Genomic DNA, 15,638 nt, shown 5'->3' with positions numbered 1-15,638 from the left:
CTCTGTGGTCCACGCAGACCACACTGTGGCTTCATTTCAGTAATGGCTCCCGACAGACAGAAAGGTGGGAATCGCGTCTCTGGCCTCCGCTGATGGAATCCCCTCTTGTTGTCCCCACCCACGAGTCTCTGGGGTGGCAGCACCACCACCAGCACCCCCGCAGTAGCAGGCACTGCCCTCAGCTCCCCAGCCGTGCAGTCTCAGCTTAGGATCCAAGGGTTGGAGGTGGTGGGAACAGGAAATAAGCCATGCCCAGCCCTTGCGGGTCAGGGCTCCCAGGCCATGTGCCCCAGCTCCCTGTGCTGTGGGCACTACACTGTAGGAAGAGACATGGAACTCACACCCGTGTCCTCTCCACTGTGGACCACAGCACTTCTAAAGGTACCCGTAGGCCAGAGGCCTGCTGCGTGGCCAGCACTGGGTGTGTGAAGCCAGTGTCTGATGCCCGTGCAATGGGCGGCGCGTGTGTCCCTTTGACTGTGTGTCACGTGTCACCCATTGAGTGCCCCCCATTCACCTGCAGAACCATATTTCGTGCAAGCGGTGGACCACGGAGACTACATCTACTTCTTCTTCAGAGAGATGGCCGTGGAGTACAACAGCATGGGGAAGGTGAGCGCGGCCAGAGCCTGCCTGTGCGCTTGTGTGCCCTGAAGGGCCTTGCGTGGACGCCACAGCCGCACCGGGAAGGCCCTCGTTTCCAGGGGGTGCAGCACCACCCCCATGCTCTCGGCGGCCCCCGGTGGGTGCTGGCACTGAGCAGTGTGAAGTCACAGGCAGCCTCCCGCAGAGTCCTGCTGCACACTTCCCGGGCACGGCATCGGTGGGCTCCTTTCCTGATTGCATGTATAGTTTTCCTTTCTGTTTGAGTTCAATGGTTTTGTTGTTTTCGTCAATTGGGTTGCTCCTTAGAGAGTACGTGCCCAGTATCATTGCGCAAACTCAGTCTTATTTTTGTCTCCATTGGAAGAAGAAAAAAAAACATGTGCAGTGCAGGGGTTTTTATTTTTCGTAGCAGAAAGTAGATCAAGGTCACTATCCTGGCAGGCACAAATAAAATGGCAGCACGGCCTGCGAGAAGAAAGCAAACTGACTGTGGGAGGAGGGCAGAGGCGTGCGTACAGAGCGTGCTTCCGTGCAGGGAAGCACGGCACCAAGCGGGGTGCGTGGCTGCAGGCTGACTTGAGGGGCGCACGGCGTGGCGTGAGTGCCACGGCCTTATCTTCCACAAAGGCTGTCCCGACGCGCGCGCTCTCCTCCGTCTCTGCTCTCGATCGCGAATGCCTGCTGGGGAGGAGAAGCAGCTGGAAAAGACGGGCTGGTGCCCGCGTGCTTGCCCCTGCAGGTGGTGTTCCCCCGCGTGGCGCAGGTGTGCAAGAATGACATGGGTGGCTCCCAGCGGGTGCTGGAGAAGCAGTGGACGTCCTTCCTCAAGGCCCGCCTCAACTGCTCCGTGCCCGGAGACTCGCACTTCTACTTCAACATCCTGCAGGCCGTGACCGACGTGATCCGCATCCACGGCCGTGACGTCGTCCTGGCAACCTTCTCCACACCTTACAACAGGTAAGCCCGCCCCGCCCCCCAGGGCTGACCTCCGCGGTTCCTGCCGGCTCCCGGTTCCCAGGGCGGGTGTTCCCCTAACGCGGTGTGCACACCTGCTGCTCACCGTCTGTAGCTGAAGGACACTTGACCCTGACATTGGGTTTTGTCCATAAACTAACAGTAACCTGTAAGTAGGCCCTGCTGGATTGGGGTTGACGGGACACGATCCGACTGTGACTATATCTTCCATTTACCTGCTCTGGTTCTGCAGGGAGCTGGGCTTTGGCGCTTGAGGGCGTGGGGTACTTGGTGATTAGGACGTAGCAGTAGCTTCCTGCGTCTTACAGATGCCACACTGAGTGTCTTACGAAACAGGCACTCGGTGCCCCCGAGATGCACACGGAGTCACAGACACCATCATTGTGCAGCAACATCAGAAAATAGCGACGGACTGGCCAGAGCTGACGCACACCCCACCTCCCCCTTCCCTTGTGTTACTCCCTCGGCTTCATGCTGCTGCACCCCGTCCTCCGCACCTGCTACCTTGCCAGTGGCAGATTCTTTGAGTCCTTTAGGGGTTGCTCTTTGCCCAAAGGAATAAAGCCCAAGCCCCAGGCGTGGCGCACCAGCCCCTTGTGGTCCGGCCCTGCCCCTTCTCAGCTCACCCGCCCCCACGCTCTGAGATCCGGTTCTGGAACAAGCTGAGCCCTGCTCACGCACTGCCCTCTGCCAGGCCCGTGTGCCTGAACATTCATTTCCTGCTCACGGCAACCCTGCACCTGCCCAGCTCTCAGCTGGAGTTACCTCCCTGGGACCTGGGGATGTCCCTTCCGTCTGCTCTCAGCAGATGGCCCTGAACCTGATGTTGTCACACTGGCCTCTGTGCCGGACTCTGAGCTGGCTGAGGGCAGGGCGCTTGCACAGGGGGCACGTAATGCTTTAGGTTAGGGACCCCGTAAACGCACACCAAAAGAATGGGAAAGAAGGAAGGTAGGGAAGAAGAAAGGGTGTCACAAGAGCCCGAAACCTTGGGACGGGTGCAAAGCCTTGGGGGATCTTCCTTACTGCACTGTATCCTAAGATACTCCAGGCAGGGTCTGTCCTGTTTCTAACGTATAAGGTGCGCGTGTACACCTGCTGCGCTTAGCAAAGGAGATGCGTGAAGAGGGGCTTACAAATTAAGTTACCAGGGACAGGCATCTGGCCTGGCAGTTACAGTGCCTGCTTCCCGTGTCGGAGTGCCTGGGCGCCGAGTCCTGGCCGTGCCTCCAATGCCAGCATTCCTGCCAATGCAGACCCCGGGAGGCAGCCTGCAACGGCTCGGGTCATTGGGTCCCTGCCACCCACATAAGAGACCTGGACTGAGTTCCCATCTTCAGCCACGCCTACCCCCAGCCATTGAACTAGCAGATGAAAGATACCCACCCCTCCACCCTCCGTCTTCCTCTCTCTGCCTTTCAAATAAATGAAAACTGTTACATAAAATTATTTTTAATTAAATAAATAATGCTAGGGTCAGAGAATTCCCAGATAAGGATCACTATCCTATACCAGTTCAATGAACAATACGCACATAGAAGCTACAGACCGTGAAGCCTGTACAGCTACCTCGTTTGAAACAGGCGCTCATACTCTGCCCAAATCCTGCTTCAGCAGTAAGACTTTAGGAACCGCATTATGAAATTACAGACGGCATAGAACTCTCACAGTCATTGTGAAGGGATGTCCACATCCGTGCAGCATGCATTTACCAGCCCAAGCCTGCTTGTTCTGCCCGGCCCCATGCGGCTCCCCTGTGCCCAAGGCCACGTCACAGCACCTGCCTCAAAGCCAGCCGGGGCCTGCAGTTGATCTGATCAGCATCAGGAGCAACCAAAGTCAAAGCCAAATGTGGGCCCACATGTAAACAGTGCGCCCAGCCACGTGCATCCCCCACGGCTCCCACCCGTGATGGGAGAAACACCAGGCAAGGCTGTGAATACACATGGGGACCACTGTCATTGTTATCACTTTATACGGTGATTTATTTGCCAAGTGCTGGTGTTCTTAATACGACGACTTATTTGCTGGTGTTCTAAGGGCCTGAAATTGTTGAATCTTAGCAAATAAACAGAATGTAAAAACGTGGAGGTGCAGTGACTAATATGGGGTGTGTGGGGTTTGTCCGCCACACACGCTCTCACCGCGAGCTGGGTTTGAACAGGGAGCTGTGCACACTGGGGCACCGCGATGCCGATTTGCACAGCGCAGGTCTTTCTGGGTTCCTGGTGGTGGCAGACACTGGGGAAGTCATGAGCTCTGTCCCCAGCAGCTCCGCCGCGTTTCTTGCATGAGCTGAAGCAGGTCACCGGGCCGTGGTGCCTGGGAGTTTGCCACTGCCCGTTCCTTAGGGTCCTGGTGCACATCGGGTTGGCAGAAATGCTATGTCTGTGCACTAGGACCCCTCACAGTGGGGTGCTGCATGCAGAGCCGTGTGTGCTAACCATGTGTGTAACATGCCGTGTCCCAGCATCCCCGGCTCTGCGGTCTGTGCCTATGACATGGTGGACATCGCCAACGTTTTCACCGGGAGATTCAAGGAGCAGAAGTCCCCCGACTCCACCTGGACACCGGTTCCTGATGAGCGAGTTCCCAAGCCCAGGTACCCGCGCGCTTAATTGGTTGGTGGTAGCTTCCAGACATGGTGACGCTTGCCCCTCTGATGGTGACAGTCCTGTGGCCTGCCCACCAATGTCTTCTGTGCCACCCACATAGACACAAATGCCAGGACGGGCAGGCCGTGGAGAGACACCTGCCTTCATCCCTCTAACATAGCCCAGGGTGGCCTTTGGTATGTTCAGAGCCACCACTCTGTAGGCTTTTGCTTCTCCCCGATGTGAGCCGTTGGCCCTGTGTCACCTGGGCAGGTTGGACAGCTGATGCAGCCGGCCCCACTGGCCCACTGGCCTGCAGTGGGGACACAGGGCCTAGAGAGGTCAGGAGTACTGTGGGAGTCCACAGGTTGCACCTCCCAGACAGCGTCTGCCACCAGTTGCACAGAACCACACCTGCGCACCTGCCTCCCCCACTGATCTCCCGTGCGTCCGCAAGGAAGCCCCATGCCTTAGCGTCTGTTTCTCCTCCTCTCTCCCCCACCTACAGTTCCCCCAACACAGCACCCTGCCACATGCCTTTTTGACTGCACTGGATGACACGACCCACTCTCCTGAGGACAGGTTCCCCTGGCACCTGAGTTACCTGCCTGTTCACTCACTGGCACAGCAGGTGTCCACACCTCAGAGAGACCCTCTAAGCCACACCTGGGGTCACTGACCTCTTCCTATGGAGGCAGGCAGCAGGGTGTGGGGAGCACACGGGGACGCCCTGCTCTTGGTGTGGAGAGTCAGGGTCCCCCGTCACCAGGCCCACGCCTGGGGAGTGTGTCTGTCCATGACAGGTGCACCCCACGTGCTTCCCCATGCCCGCCCCGTCCTCCTGCAGACCATGATGCTTTCTGAGCCTGGCTCCTTGGTACCTGGAAACAGCATCGGGCCAGCCCCGTCTCCCCGCCTGTCTGCACAGGTCAGCCTTACCTGGCTCTGCTGTGACGTCCCTTCACTCCTACTTCCATACTGTTTCCCGTGGAAGCTGTCACTGTCCCAGTCGCCATTCAGTTTTGGGAAAGCAGGCTCTGGGTTCCTGGCCTCTCAAACCTGCCGCAAACAAGCAAACGCGTGATTCACACGCAAACCCCCTGTGCTCTCTGCCCGCTGAACGGCGCTGGCGGAGGCTGCTCCTGGGCAGGCAGTGGCCCGGGGACATCTCACTGCCGGCCTCTTGGCAGCCTCTGGCTGGTTCCCCTCCATGCCAGAAGCTCAGAGAAGCCCAGCAGCGGGAGACTTTGCCAGACGGCGTGCAGTCAGTCCCCCCTCCCCACCTGCTTTGTTTCAGGCCAGGCTGCTGTGCAGGCTCCTCCTCCCTGGAGAAATACGCCACGTCCAGTGAGTTCCCTGACGACACCTTGAACTTCATCAAGACCCACCCGCTCATGGACGAGGCCGTGCCCTCCATCATCCACAGGCCCTGGTTCCTGAGAACAATGGTCAGGTGGGTGCGGGGCGCTCACAGAACCTGCCAGTGACTCACACTGTGAGTGCCGCTAACGCCCCCTGCAGGCCCGGGCACGGGTTCACCTGGGAGATGCTGGCAGCCTGGGCAGGTGCCGCCACACCCCCACGGCCACAGTGCCAGTGACAAGACAGGTGCACACATGCCAAGCGGGCACTTTGTTCCGCTTGGCTCCGAGGCCACTCTGGGTGCATTGCGGGCGGACAGGAGGGACGTGGCTCCCTGCTGGGTGAGGCATTCTGTGCCCTGCATTTATTTAGAGCTTATTTCTACACAACTCAGGTGTCCCAGGTACTGTCCAGTCGTGGCAGGCAGCATTGCTCCTGAACCTGACCACCACTGTTGTGCCGTGATTTCCCTGAAAGATACTGGAGTACTGTGAAGGCACTCGGCCTCGCCATGGTGCCCACAGTGACCCACAGGAGGGCCCACGTGGGTGTGGTCCCTGCAAACAGAGGCATTGGCAACTGGCCAAGGGCTTGCAGAGAGCCCACGGGACCAGCTCGGCCTTGAGTTTGTGCGCCGTGCCGCGGGTCCCCCACCTCCCCGTCCTTTACCCGCAGAAAACTCTGCAGTCTGTCACTCTGCCGAGCAAGCCCTGTGTCTCAGCACAGAACACGGGGACCGGAGCCAGTGCCTCTCTCACTGATGTGAATGCAGTGTTGACAGGGCTCAGCTGTTACTTCTTACCCCCTCAGGGGTGGGGGACACCGGGCTTTCCTGGATGCCCGTGGGAGGGGTCCTTGAAGAGTGGTTTTGGATGGTTCTGGACGGCCGTTTATTCTGGAACTTCCCTCCGCACGCACACCTACCCCCTTCCTCCCCTCGCGCCGTGCTGACGGCGCCATTGAGCGCGTTACACAGATGGTGCATTTTCCCTGAGGCCCTCACTTGAAAGCTGCATCAAGACCCTCTGAAGTGGCCCAGGCGCTCTCTAATGATGGGCCGTTGGAGGGATTAAAACCTGAATGTTGTCTCTCCAGATACCGCCTGACCAAGATCGCAGTGGACACGGCCGCGGGCCCCTACCAGAACCACACTGTGGTTTTCCTGGGATCCGAGAAGGGAGTCATCTTGAAGTTCTTGGCCAGGATAGGAACCGGCGGCTTCCTAAATGACAGCCTCTTCCTGGAGGAGATGAGCGTCTACAACCCTGAGAAGTGAGTGCGGGCTGCCTCCTGTCTTGCTGATGCTTTGTGGAGCCATCGGGGCCCCTTTCAGTCAGAGAACTCCATGGTAGACTTAGCTTTCATGCATCTTTAGGTCCCATTTCGTGTTGCTTGTAAAGAGTCACAGAGAGCGAGATGGCGAGAGAGAGACTTTCATCCCCTGGTTCACACCCCAGATGGCTGCAATGGCTGGGGCTGGGCCAGGCCAGAGCCAGGAGTTTCTTCCAGATCTCTCATGTGGGTGCAGGGCCCAAGCACTTGGGCCATCTTCCACTGCTTTTCTTAGGCCATTAAGCAGGGAGCTGGATCAGAAGTGGAGCAGCCAGGACACGAACCAGCACCGTTATGGGATGCTGGGATCACAGGTGGCGGGCTTAACCTGCTACACCAACACTGGCCCCTGTAAAAGTCTTGAAACACATAACAAGCACTGTTTGCTCCTTGCCAACAGTTGCGTGCATTCCTGCAGACACACATATGGGCGCGTGCGCACCTGTGCGTAAGGCTCTGTGTCCTGTTGGGCTGGGAGGTAAGTGTGAAGGCGGTGGCAGAATGAAGAGAATGGACTCGAGAGAGCCCATTCACAGCCTTCCTGCCTCGCCACTCCAGGTGCAGCTATGATGGCGTGGAGGACCGGAGGATCATGGGTATGCAGCTGGACCAGGCAAGCAGCTCTCTGTACGTTGCCTTCTCCACCTGCGTGATAAAGGTGCCCCTCGGCCGGTGCGAGCGACACGGCAAGTGCAAAAAGTAGGTACCGTTGCCTCGTGGGTGGAGAGGATGTCCACGTGGCTGAGAGGGGTCCCCAGCAGCTCACAGGCCTCCTCTTCCTACAGAACCTGCATCGCCTCCAGAGACCCCTACTGTGGGTGGGTGAAAGAAGGAGGCTCCTGTGCACATCTGTCACCCAGCAGCAGGTACGGGGCCCGCGCGGGGCGGGGAGAGTGGCCGTTCCGGTGCAGGGCTGGCTGAGCTCACACACACACACACACACACGCCCCGCTCCACGCAGCCCTCAGCAAGGCGACCCTACCACATCACATGGGCAGATTTAATCACCCTCGGACTGACTCAGAAACACGGAGAAAGGAAACACAGTGGGCTTCAAAGCATGTCCTGGAGAGAGGGATGAGAAGGAGCCTGCCTTCATCCTCACGGTCTGAGAACCGCCGTGGAGAGGAGCAGCCGGGTACCAATTAGGTTAGCGAGGGGGCAGCCCAGCCACGGTGGAGCCGGCTCTCCTAATTGAGCGCACAGCGCTGAGAGGAGTCGGCAACGCATGTGTGCTCCTAGCAGGGCGTGCACGTCCAGTTCGCCACGCACATGCGCTGAACAGCGGGGCCCCTGCTCCTCGCGAGGTGGCTGGTCTGGGCATGGCCATTCTCCAGCCGCTGCCTGGGCCAGCTGGTCGGCCACGCCTCATGCCTGTCTCTGGCACAGCTGGAGGACCTGCGTGCCCACAGCAGAGCCCATGCGGGCCGCAACGTGTGACTTGGAAATCTGGCTGCTGTGGGTCATCAGGGCGGCTCTGCCCGTAGCCGGGTGGACGCCCTGCCCTGTGAGCACCTGCGTCTGTCCGTGGGAGCTAGAGGAGGAAGGACCATGAGACGCAGCGCGCTCAGCCCACAGCTGACCCAGAACTTTGGTGATTACCCTGTGGCCAAAGGGAGTAAGACTGGTTGGTTTAATTCAAGCGTAAATCACACAAGAAGTCACCTCCCACCCCAACACAACATGCGCTCGATGACGTGGGCTTCCGTGGGCAAGGGACATTGGTATTTGTTGCCACCGGAAGTCTTTCTCCCCTGCGCACAATGGCGTGAGTCTAACAAAGACCAAGCAGAAACAAACATGGTGGATCCTTCCATCAAGGTGTGACCCAGGAGCTGGCTGAGGCAGATGCAGGTGGAAGTTCCGTTGCCATGGGAACACACACACTCCCTCAGAAAGCAGCCTTGCTGTGGACCAGTGTCCTGTGCCTCTGGAAACCCAGCATGAGCATCCTCACGATTGGTTCTGTGAAGCTGTAACCTAACAAGGGAGCAGGCACGGGAGGGAGCGCGGGGGCTGAGGGCTACCTGGGTGGTGGCAGCAAAGCATTGGCCCCTCACTAGCCCACAAGTGCAGTGGCCATCTGCACCCGGAGACCCTGGGATGTACAAGTCCCTGCTAAGCAAAGAAATACACAAAGTTCAGCAGGGCGGGAGTAGGAGGGGAAGGAAAAGGTCAAGAGGAAAATACTGGCATCCGCAAGCGTCTGTGTTGTTTATGCGAGGTGCATGTTAACATCTAAACCTTGCAAGTGTCCACAAGATGATCGGGATGCGCACAACCACAAGCTCCTGACCTGCTGAGTAACTCCTGGAGTCACGGCCTGCACCAGGCCCTCTCCTCAGAGACTCCCCTCAGACTCATTTCTATAAACGTCCAGGATGAAGTTCCAAACTCTGGTCTAGTTCTCGTTTGCACCTGCCACTCGATCTATCACACTGTGTGCTTTAGTGACACTGCAGCTCCTTCCCGGTCACGACTCACATACGGTATCTGTTTCTGTCTGTCCCTCTCCCCCCTCGCAGACTGACTTTCGAGCAGGACATAGAGCGTGGCAACACCGACGGCCTGGGAGACTGTCACAGTAAGTGCCGCTTGCTGCCAGTTGTGTCTTGGGGCTCAGATGCTTTTGCCGAGTGGCCCAGAAACAATAGCCCACATGTGGCTCTGAGAGCAGCTGACACTGGGACACGCATTCACAATAGAAATCAGCTTCTACATACAAAGAAAGCCAGCTGTGTGTGTGTGTGAGAGAGAGAGAGAGAGAGAGGGAGGGAGAGAGGGAAACAGAGCGAGCCAGTGCTGTCAGTGTTGCCGTGAGTGCTGGCACCTACCTCATTGTTGAAGGCTGTGGAGCGGATTCGCTCTACAGAATATTAATTAGAGCAAACAGTAAGTTATATCAGCATTTCCATTACAAAAATGACAGTATTGTTGTGTCTTAACACATTCTTATACACTATAATTTCCAGCCAAATAATAAAAAGATTGATCACTACACTCCAGCTTTTTTAATTCAGTGAGACTGCTGTATTCTTCCTGAACTTATCAACAAGAAGAGTAATTATTTTTCTTTAAATTAGATTTATGTACATTACCACTTGTGATAGAAAAGAAATCTCAGCACTATCACACTGTTACAAAATGATTCAAAGTAACCTTTTCAGAGGAATTAACCTGCTGTGTGAATCTCAGGGTTCATTTAAAATGTTATTAAATGTTAACCTTTTAGTTCGAACTTGATATAAAAGATCATAGTCAAAAATCTGCCCAGTTGTCCTGTGTCCTGATTAACACCCACACCTCCTTGAAAATACTGTGTTCATGCTAATTCAAAGAAAAATGCCACACTCCTGCAAGATGTGTGGTTTGTGATTCTGAGTGTCTCACACACTGGACTTCAAGAAGCTTGCTTCAGAATGGGACCATGCTCTTAGCTGATACTCATTCCCTGCATGTAACGCTAAGTTTTTGAGGCACGAGGACCAAAATTTCCTTCCAAGGGGTCATCGACTGTCTAACTCTCCAACTCATGCCTTTGTAAAGATCAGTTGTCATCACGTGAGGGGGGCTATGGGCAGAGTACCTTCAAGTGCTTTGCCATATGTAGGTTTTGTTTGCAAATGTATTTTGGCAAAAAAAAAAAAAAAAAAAAAAAAAAAAAAAAAAAAAAAAAAACCTCGTTCTGTCTTCACGTGCAAAGTGTACGAGTTAGCCATCAGCACAGGAGACAGTGCCACCACAGATGTGCTGTGCGTGGGGTGCACTTGGCTGCTCTGTGAGACAGCTGGAGGTCTCATCTGTGGCCTGGGTCACCTTGGTGCGTTTGAGACAGGTTTCAGGGTGTGTATGAGGGGTGTGGTGGAGAGATGAGAGACAGGCCTTACAGAACCAGTCTCATCTGATCGTCCTGAGCTGGGGGTATGGCACCCATCAAAAGACAAGGCTGTAAATCTGGGTGGGATCAGGAAAAGTGACGAAGGTGAAGGTGGCCATTCCTGCCTCCTTCTACAGCTTCCACTATACCAGGAGGCTGCCCCTGCATGTCTGGCCCAGGGGACACCCCCAGCAGGCCCCGCTGCGTGCAGGGTAGCCTGGAAGGTCCAGCCCCAGACCTGCCTGGGTGCTTTCTAATGGGTCTACAACCCTGAACCCCACTCCTGCGGAGGCCCTGCCAAAGCTGGCTCAGGATGGGAGGCCAGGCCGCTGCCGCACACACCTGTTCACACACAGGTGTGCAGAGAGGGCGGGGTCACTGGGGAAATGGGGGGTTCCCAGAAGGCAGCGCTGGACACGGAGAGAGGATGGCGCCCCACGTGTGTCTGTGGGAGGCCTGCTGAGACCAAAAGTCCCTCCCCGCTCGGTTTTGAGGGTAAAAGGAGAGGAGAAAAGAGCTCTCTCTGACACCCATCCCTCCCTGTCGCCCTCGGTATCAACTCGGGCTGAAATCCCCAGAATCTCTGATAATCCCAGTTTGCACTCCCTCTGCTCACTTCCACTGCTCTGCCCCTTGGCAGTGGATCGGAGGATACTCACTGGGTGGAAGAGACGGGCAGGCGTGAAGTGAGACCGAGCGGGGCGGGTGTAGGCTCACAGGCACCCAGTTCCGGGGTCGTGCATGTGAGCGGCACCCACAGGATCGCGCGCTGAGTCACCTTCTCCCCTCTTGTCTTTCAGATTCCTTCGTGGCCCTGAACGGTAAGGAGGATGTTGGTCTCCTGATGTTCCATCTGGGACAGCCTGTCTCACTAATCCTCTTGAGTATTTGCAAACCTTTCGTTTCTTTCAGTTAATTTTTGATGCGCATCCTTTTTTTTATAGACATTTCAACTCCTCCACCAGATCATGAAATGTCTTACAACACAGTGCATGGTCAGTTTATGGGGTATTTTCTCTCAGTTCTTCAAGTCACTCACCCTGTGGTAGTTTGTAGTTCTAATACCTAAACTTCATGGGCCAGGTTCTTTGTTACACGAGGCCCCAATTCACTAAAATTATTTATAGATTTCACGATGCCTCAGAAATCACTCTGCTCGCATGAGACGGCTGATGTGGGCGACTCAGCTCTAAATTTTTAATGCACGCAACATGAAATATGCCAACCACGGAGAATATATGTGATGAGGTCTCGAAGGAAAAGAAATGGATTTTAGCCATGGGCGCCTCCAAGATAAAAGAATGGTGCTTAGGCCCAAGGCACAGGCACTCCTGGCCCGCAGCACAGCACCCTCCGCGGGGCCGAGACGAGTTCGGATGAGGCAGAATTGCCCTGTCTCGTCTGAAATGGGCCACTGAAATTTAAGCTCACAAAGCCCATGAATCTGGAGACAGATTCTCAGTGCGATTTCCTCAGTACGTATACAAGGAAGAGTGACGTGGTGGAAGTGATGTGCAAACAGGATCCAGCCCCATTGTTCTTGGTTTGAAACACACAAGTGCTGTGCTGAACAGGGCTCCAGACGCCATACACAGCATATTCTGAACCTTTGTGCCAACAGCTGAAATGGGGGGCACCCGTTCCACTGCCATCTCAGAGTCCCGCCAGATATTTACCAGGGCCGCCTCTCCGTGTGTTTCTTTAAAGAGAGTGCACAGAACATCTGTCTGATGGCAAACCCCAGCCTCTGCATGGTAACAGGAACAACTCGTCTCGTTGCTGCACAGCCACCGTCCTGTCTGTCTGTCTGAGATACACAAGTGGCAACAGTTCTGGGACAGCCTTTAAGCACGAGGGCCTGCAGAACGTCTAGGGAAATGTGGAGCCTAAAGGCGAGTTTATCTTGATGCAAAAAATTCAGCAACCCATGCATAGGTTTTTCAAAATATGCATTTTCCACAAATGTTTTTGAAGACCCCTCACCTAGAAGGATATAATACAGGAGGGCTAAAAAATGAAGAAAAGGAGGGAGAAGAAAACTTTCCTTTTTCACATTCAAGGTCATAAGAAACAGTTCGACACGGCTCCGAATGTGTTTAATAGCTCTGTGTCTATGCTGGCGCCCTGCAAGAATTAGCATAAATGAAATTAACAGCCCTTCCCAAAGTCTTCATGATTGTCTTACACACTGGAGCTGCACAGCTAGGGAGGCGGTGCCTGGCTTCCCCTGACCGGGCTCTCAGGTGGGGCAGGGCAGCCCACAGCACTGGTGCCCGTCAGCGCGGCCTCTTTCGTGATTCAAACCAGAATAGTGAACAGCAAGGACGGGACAAAGACTGCTCAGGAGGCGCACGGCGGAGAACTTGGCCTGCCCTTGGGATGGTAACGGCACGTAGCGTCTGCTTTATCCAGTGTCGCACTCTGCCATCCTCTCCCATAACCGCATCATCTTGGTCAGAGACTGAGAACCCAGGTGCTGAATCTCACTGAACCGGCAGCCTCCCGGCAGCTGTCCACTGTCCTAAGACCAATGCTCACTCTCCAGCTCATTTCTCCAACACACAGAATACTTGAACCGCAGGGTCCGCTTCATGAAGCGAGATCGGTCTCTGAGCTGTGGGTCCCAGTCCTTTACAAAAGGAAAAGTCCTTAATTCTCCCCTATGGACGCCTGCAAGGTCAGTGCCCATTTGTCCTCGGCGCTCAGGCAGTGGTTTCTGTGAGAAGCTAAAAGACTTGCCTTCCAGGGCCTGCCGCTGTCCACTGCAGGCTCAATCTATTCCGTATTGAGCGGTTAAATGATTAATTAACCATCAAGATGAGGGCTGGCCCAGACACTACTTAGAAAAATATAGGAGACTTTTTTTTCAAAAACCATTGCAAGAGGTGCTTATTTCAGAGTTAACAGACCCAGAATAGATAAAAAGCAGTCATTCAGCAAAACCTCCCTGGGGGCCTCTTCCGCGCAGGCGCTGGCCTAGGCACCGGATATGTGAGAACAGAGGCAGGACCAGCGTGCAGACAAGGAAGCCAATCCCAAAGTCCACGGTAGCCACACTCTCCCTTTCTGCGTCCTGTGCGTGTCCCACACGCAGGCCCACGGGGCGACCCTCACAACCAGAACCGCCCACTCCAGAACAGAGCGTGTAGGCGTGCTGCCTGGCACAGGCGCTGGTGCAGCCCCGTTACGTGTACAAGATCTCCGTTTAGTGAATTGGGCCCTGATGAGTCCCCGCTCTCTTCCTCTCTCGTATTGATTAGTGTCTCTCTGTGTGTCTAATTGGCTACAGTCATTGCTAATAGGATAGAGTAGTTTGGCGGCTCTCTAACCTCTGGAATCACACTAACTTGTAGATATAGAGAAACAGTATGATGCACTGATGTTACCTTTTTCAATATAGTGATTTATATTTCATAAGAATATTACAACGTAAGTCCCACTGGTCGGAATGGAGTGACAAGACAAAAACGTGGTTCCAAATCTACTGCCGTACAGTACCACTTCCACAGCTGAGGGCCTACTCTTGTGGCATTATTTTGGTGACAAATATATGAAAATAACGGCCCCTCTAAAATCAGATTCTAAGAGGGAGTGTAAGTGGTCTCCTTGTAGCATTTTCGCTCTGACTGCAGGCTGAGGCCCGCTGCTCCGTTCTGTTCTCCAGGTTGCGCAGTGTCAGACACCCACGTGCTGCTTTCTCTTTGTAGCTCACCACGGGCTCCACCGGCACACGCACTCTGTCCTCAAGCACAGGTTTAAAAGCTCCCAAGCCTCGTGCAGCTCCATTTTTTTTTTTCCGCTTTCAAATAATTTGGATGCATGGTTTCTCTAGATTTACAAATAACCAAGGGGGGGTGTGGTGGGTCCGTGACTAACTGTAGCGATAGGGAGAGAGCGTCTGCTTCTCACGCTTGCTCAGACATTTCCTACCTAACGCTAGACCATCTGGCCCACGTTCGATTTCCTCTCGTAGCCATAGCTTTCCATTACCAATGAGTTTTCCATGCATTCGCAGCATATGGGCCAGGAAATCTTTCTACAGAGAATGTGTCCCTGGGGCGCACATTCCCCCTAGATTACCGTATTAAGAAATGCTCTCCCCAAACCGTACTTGCGGCATTACCATAAAATCGGCCCCTGGAACACAGTTAAATGGAAAGTGCTCAAATTGCTTATCAATTCAGGTCAAAGAAATTCGTGCTACTTGGAAGGGAGGAGTTTTTTGGTCTCCCTCTCTCTTCCCAGCTCCATACAAAGCTATTTCTCATCATCTGCTTTTGCTTGGGGCTGAGTTTCCTCTTAGGCAGACCGTCTATTTTACTAAAACAATCTTGAATTCAAAAGTGGGAAGCACAGGTTAAGTGTCAACGCAAGCAGAAGGGAAGTGGGGGAAATTCTGCATTTCCATTTCTCCGGCTGATTTTCCTGACCCTGTGCATTTATCAGCTTGATGAGATCCGAAACCCGGAAACGTAAAAGCAAGCAGCATTCCTGGAATTTTAAATGAGCATGTTCCTAGTGGTGGGATGTGAAGCTGCCGTGTGCAGCCAAATGAGTTTCCTGCAGAAGAAGACCTCTTGATTGGTCCCAGAGCTCTGTGCTGGCGCTAAGGACGCTGGTTCCACAGACGCCATCGTAGCCCAGATGAACCACTTGGCTTGCTTTTCTCTGCTAAGCAAAATCTTAAAAAGATAAAAAGCAGCATTTTTTCTTTTTTGCACATGCCGTCTGTAATTTGCGGTATTCACGTCTCCTGGGAGTCCAACTCCAGGAATTATTGTTTAACAAGAAGCCGCAGCATGTCGGTCCTCGTCACCCATCTCTGGGGCAGTGTTCCCCATATCACGGATGAAGGGGCTGCAGCCTGAGGCTGGAGCCGGTGCAGTTAGTGG

At 54.6% G+C, this 15,638-nt stretch overlaps 1 protein-coding gene across 4 annotated transcripts in view; it reads left to right on the top strand.

The window, feature by feature from the left end:
- Positions 1 to 15,638, top strand: part of SEMA6A (semaphorin 6A) — a 102,725-nt gene that overhangs the window by 67,444 nt on the left and 19,643 nt on the right. For 2 of the 4 annotated variants that reach the window (XM_008254924.4, XM_070076022.1), the window contains exons 9-18: positions 524 to 612; positions 1,346 to 1,563; positions 4,052 to 4,183; positions 5,473 to 5,628; positions 6,633 to 6,809; positions 7,428 to 7,568; positions 7,655 to 7,735; positions 9,395 to 9,453; positions 11,547 to 11,567; positions 11,691 to 11,741. In XM_008254924.4, the coding sequence (XP_008253146.1) occupies positions 524 to 612; positions 1,346 to 1,563; positions 4,052 to 4,183; positions 5,473 to 5,628; positions 6,633 to 6,809; positions 7,428 to 7,568; positions 7,655 to 7,735; positions 9,395 to 9,453; positions 11,547 to 11,567; positions 11,691 to 11,741 (1,125 nt within the window). The remainder of the gene's footprint in view (positions 1 to 523; positions 613 to 1,345; positions 1,564 to 4,051; positions 4,184 to 5,472; positions 5,629 to 6,632; positions 6,810 to 7,427; positions 7,569 to 7,654; positions 7,736 to 9,394; positions 9,454 to 11,546; positions 11,568 to 11,690; positions 11,742 to 15,638) is intronic. The other 2 variants (XM_051844098.2, XM_051844097.2) reach the window with 1 other exon arrangement.

The sequence above is a fragment of the Oryctolagus cuniculus genome, chromosome 6 (genome assembly GCF_964237555.1).
Source record: "Oryctolagus cuniculus chromosome 6, mOryCun1.1, whole genome shotgun sequence".
Taxonomy (NCBI): domain Eukaryota; kingdom Metazoa; phylum Chordata; class Mammalia; order Lagomorpha; family Leporidae; genus Oryctolagus; species Oryctolagus cuniculus.
This window is presented reverse-complemented; position numbering and strand designations above follow the sequence as displayed.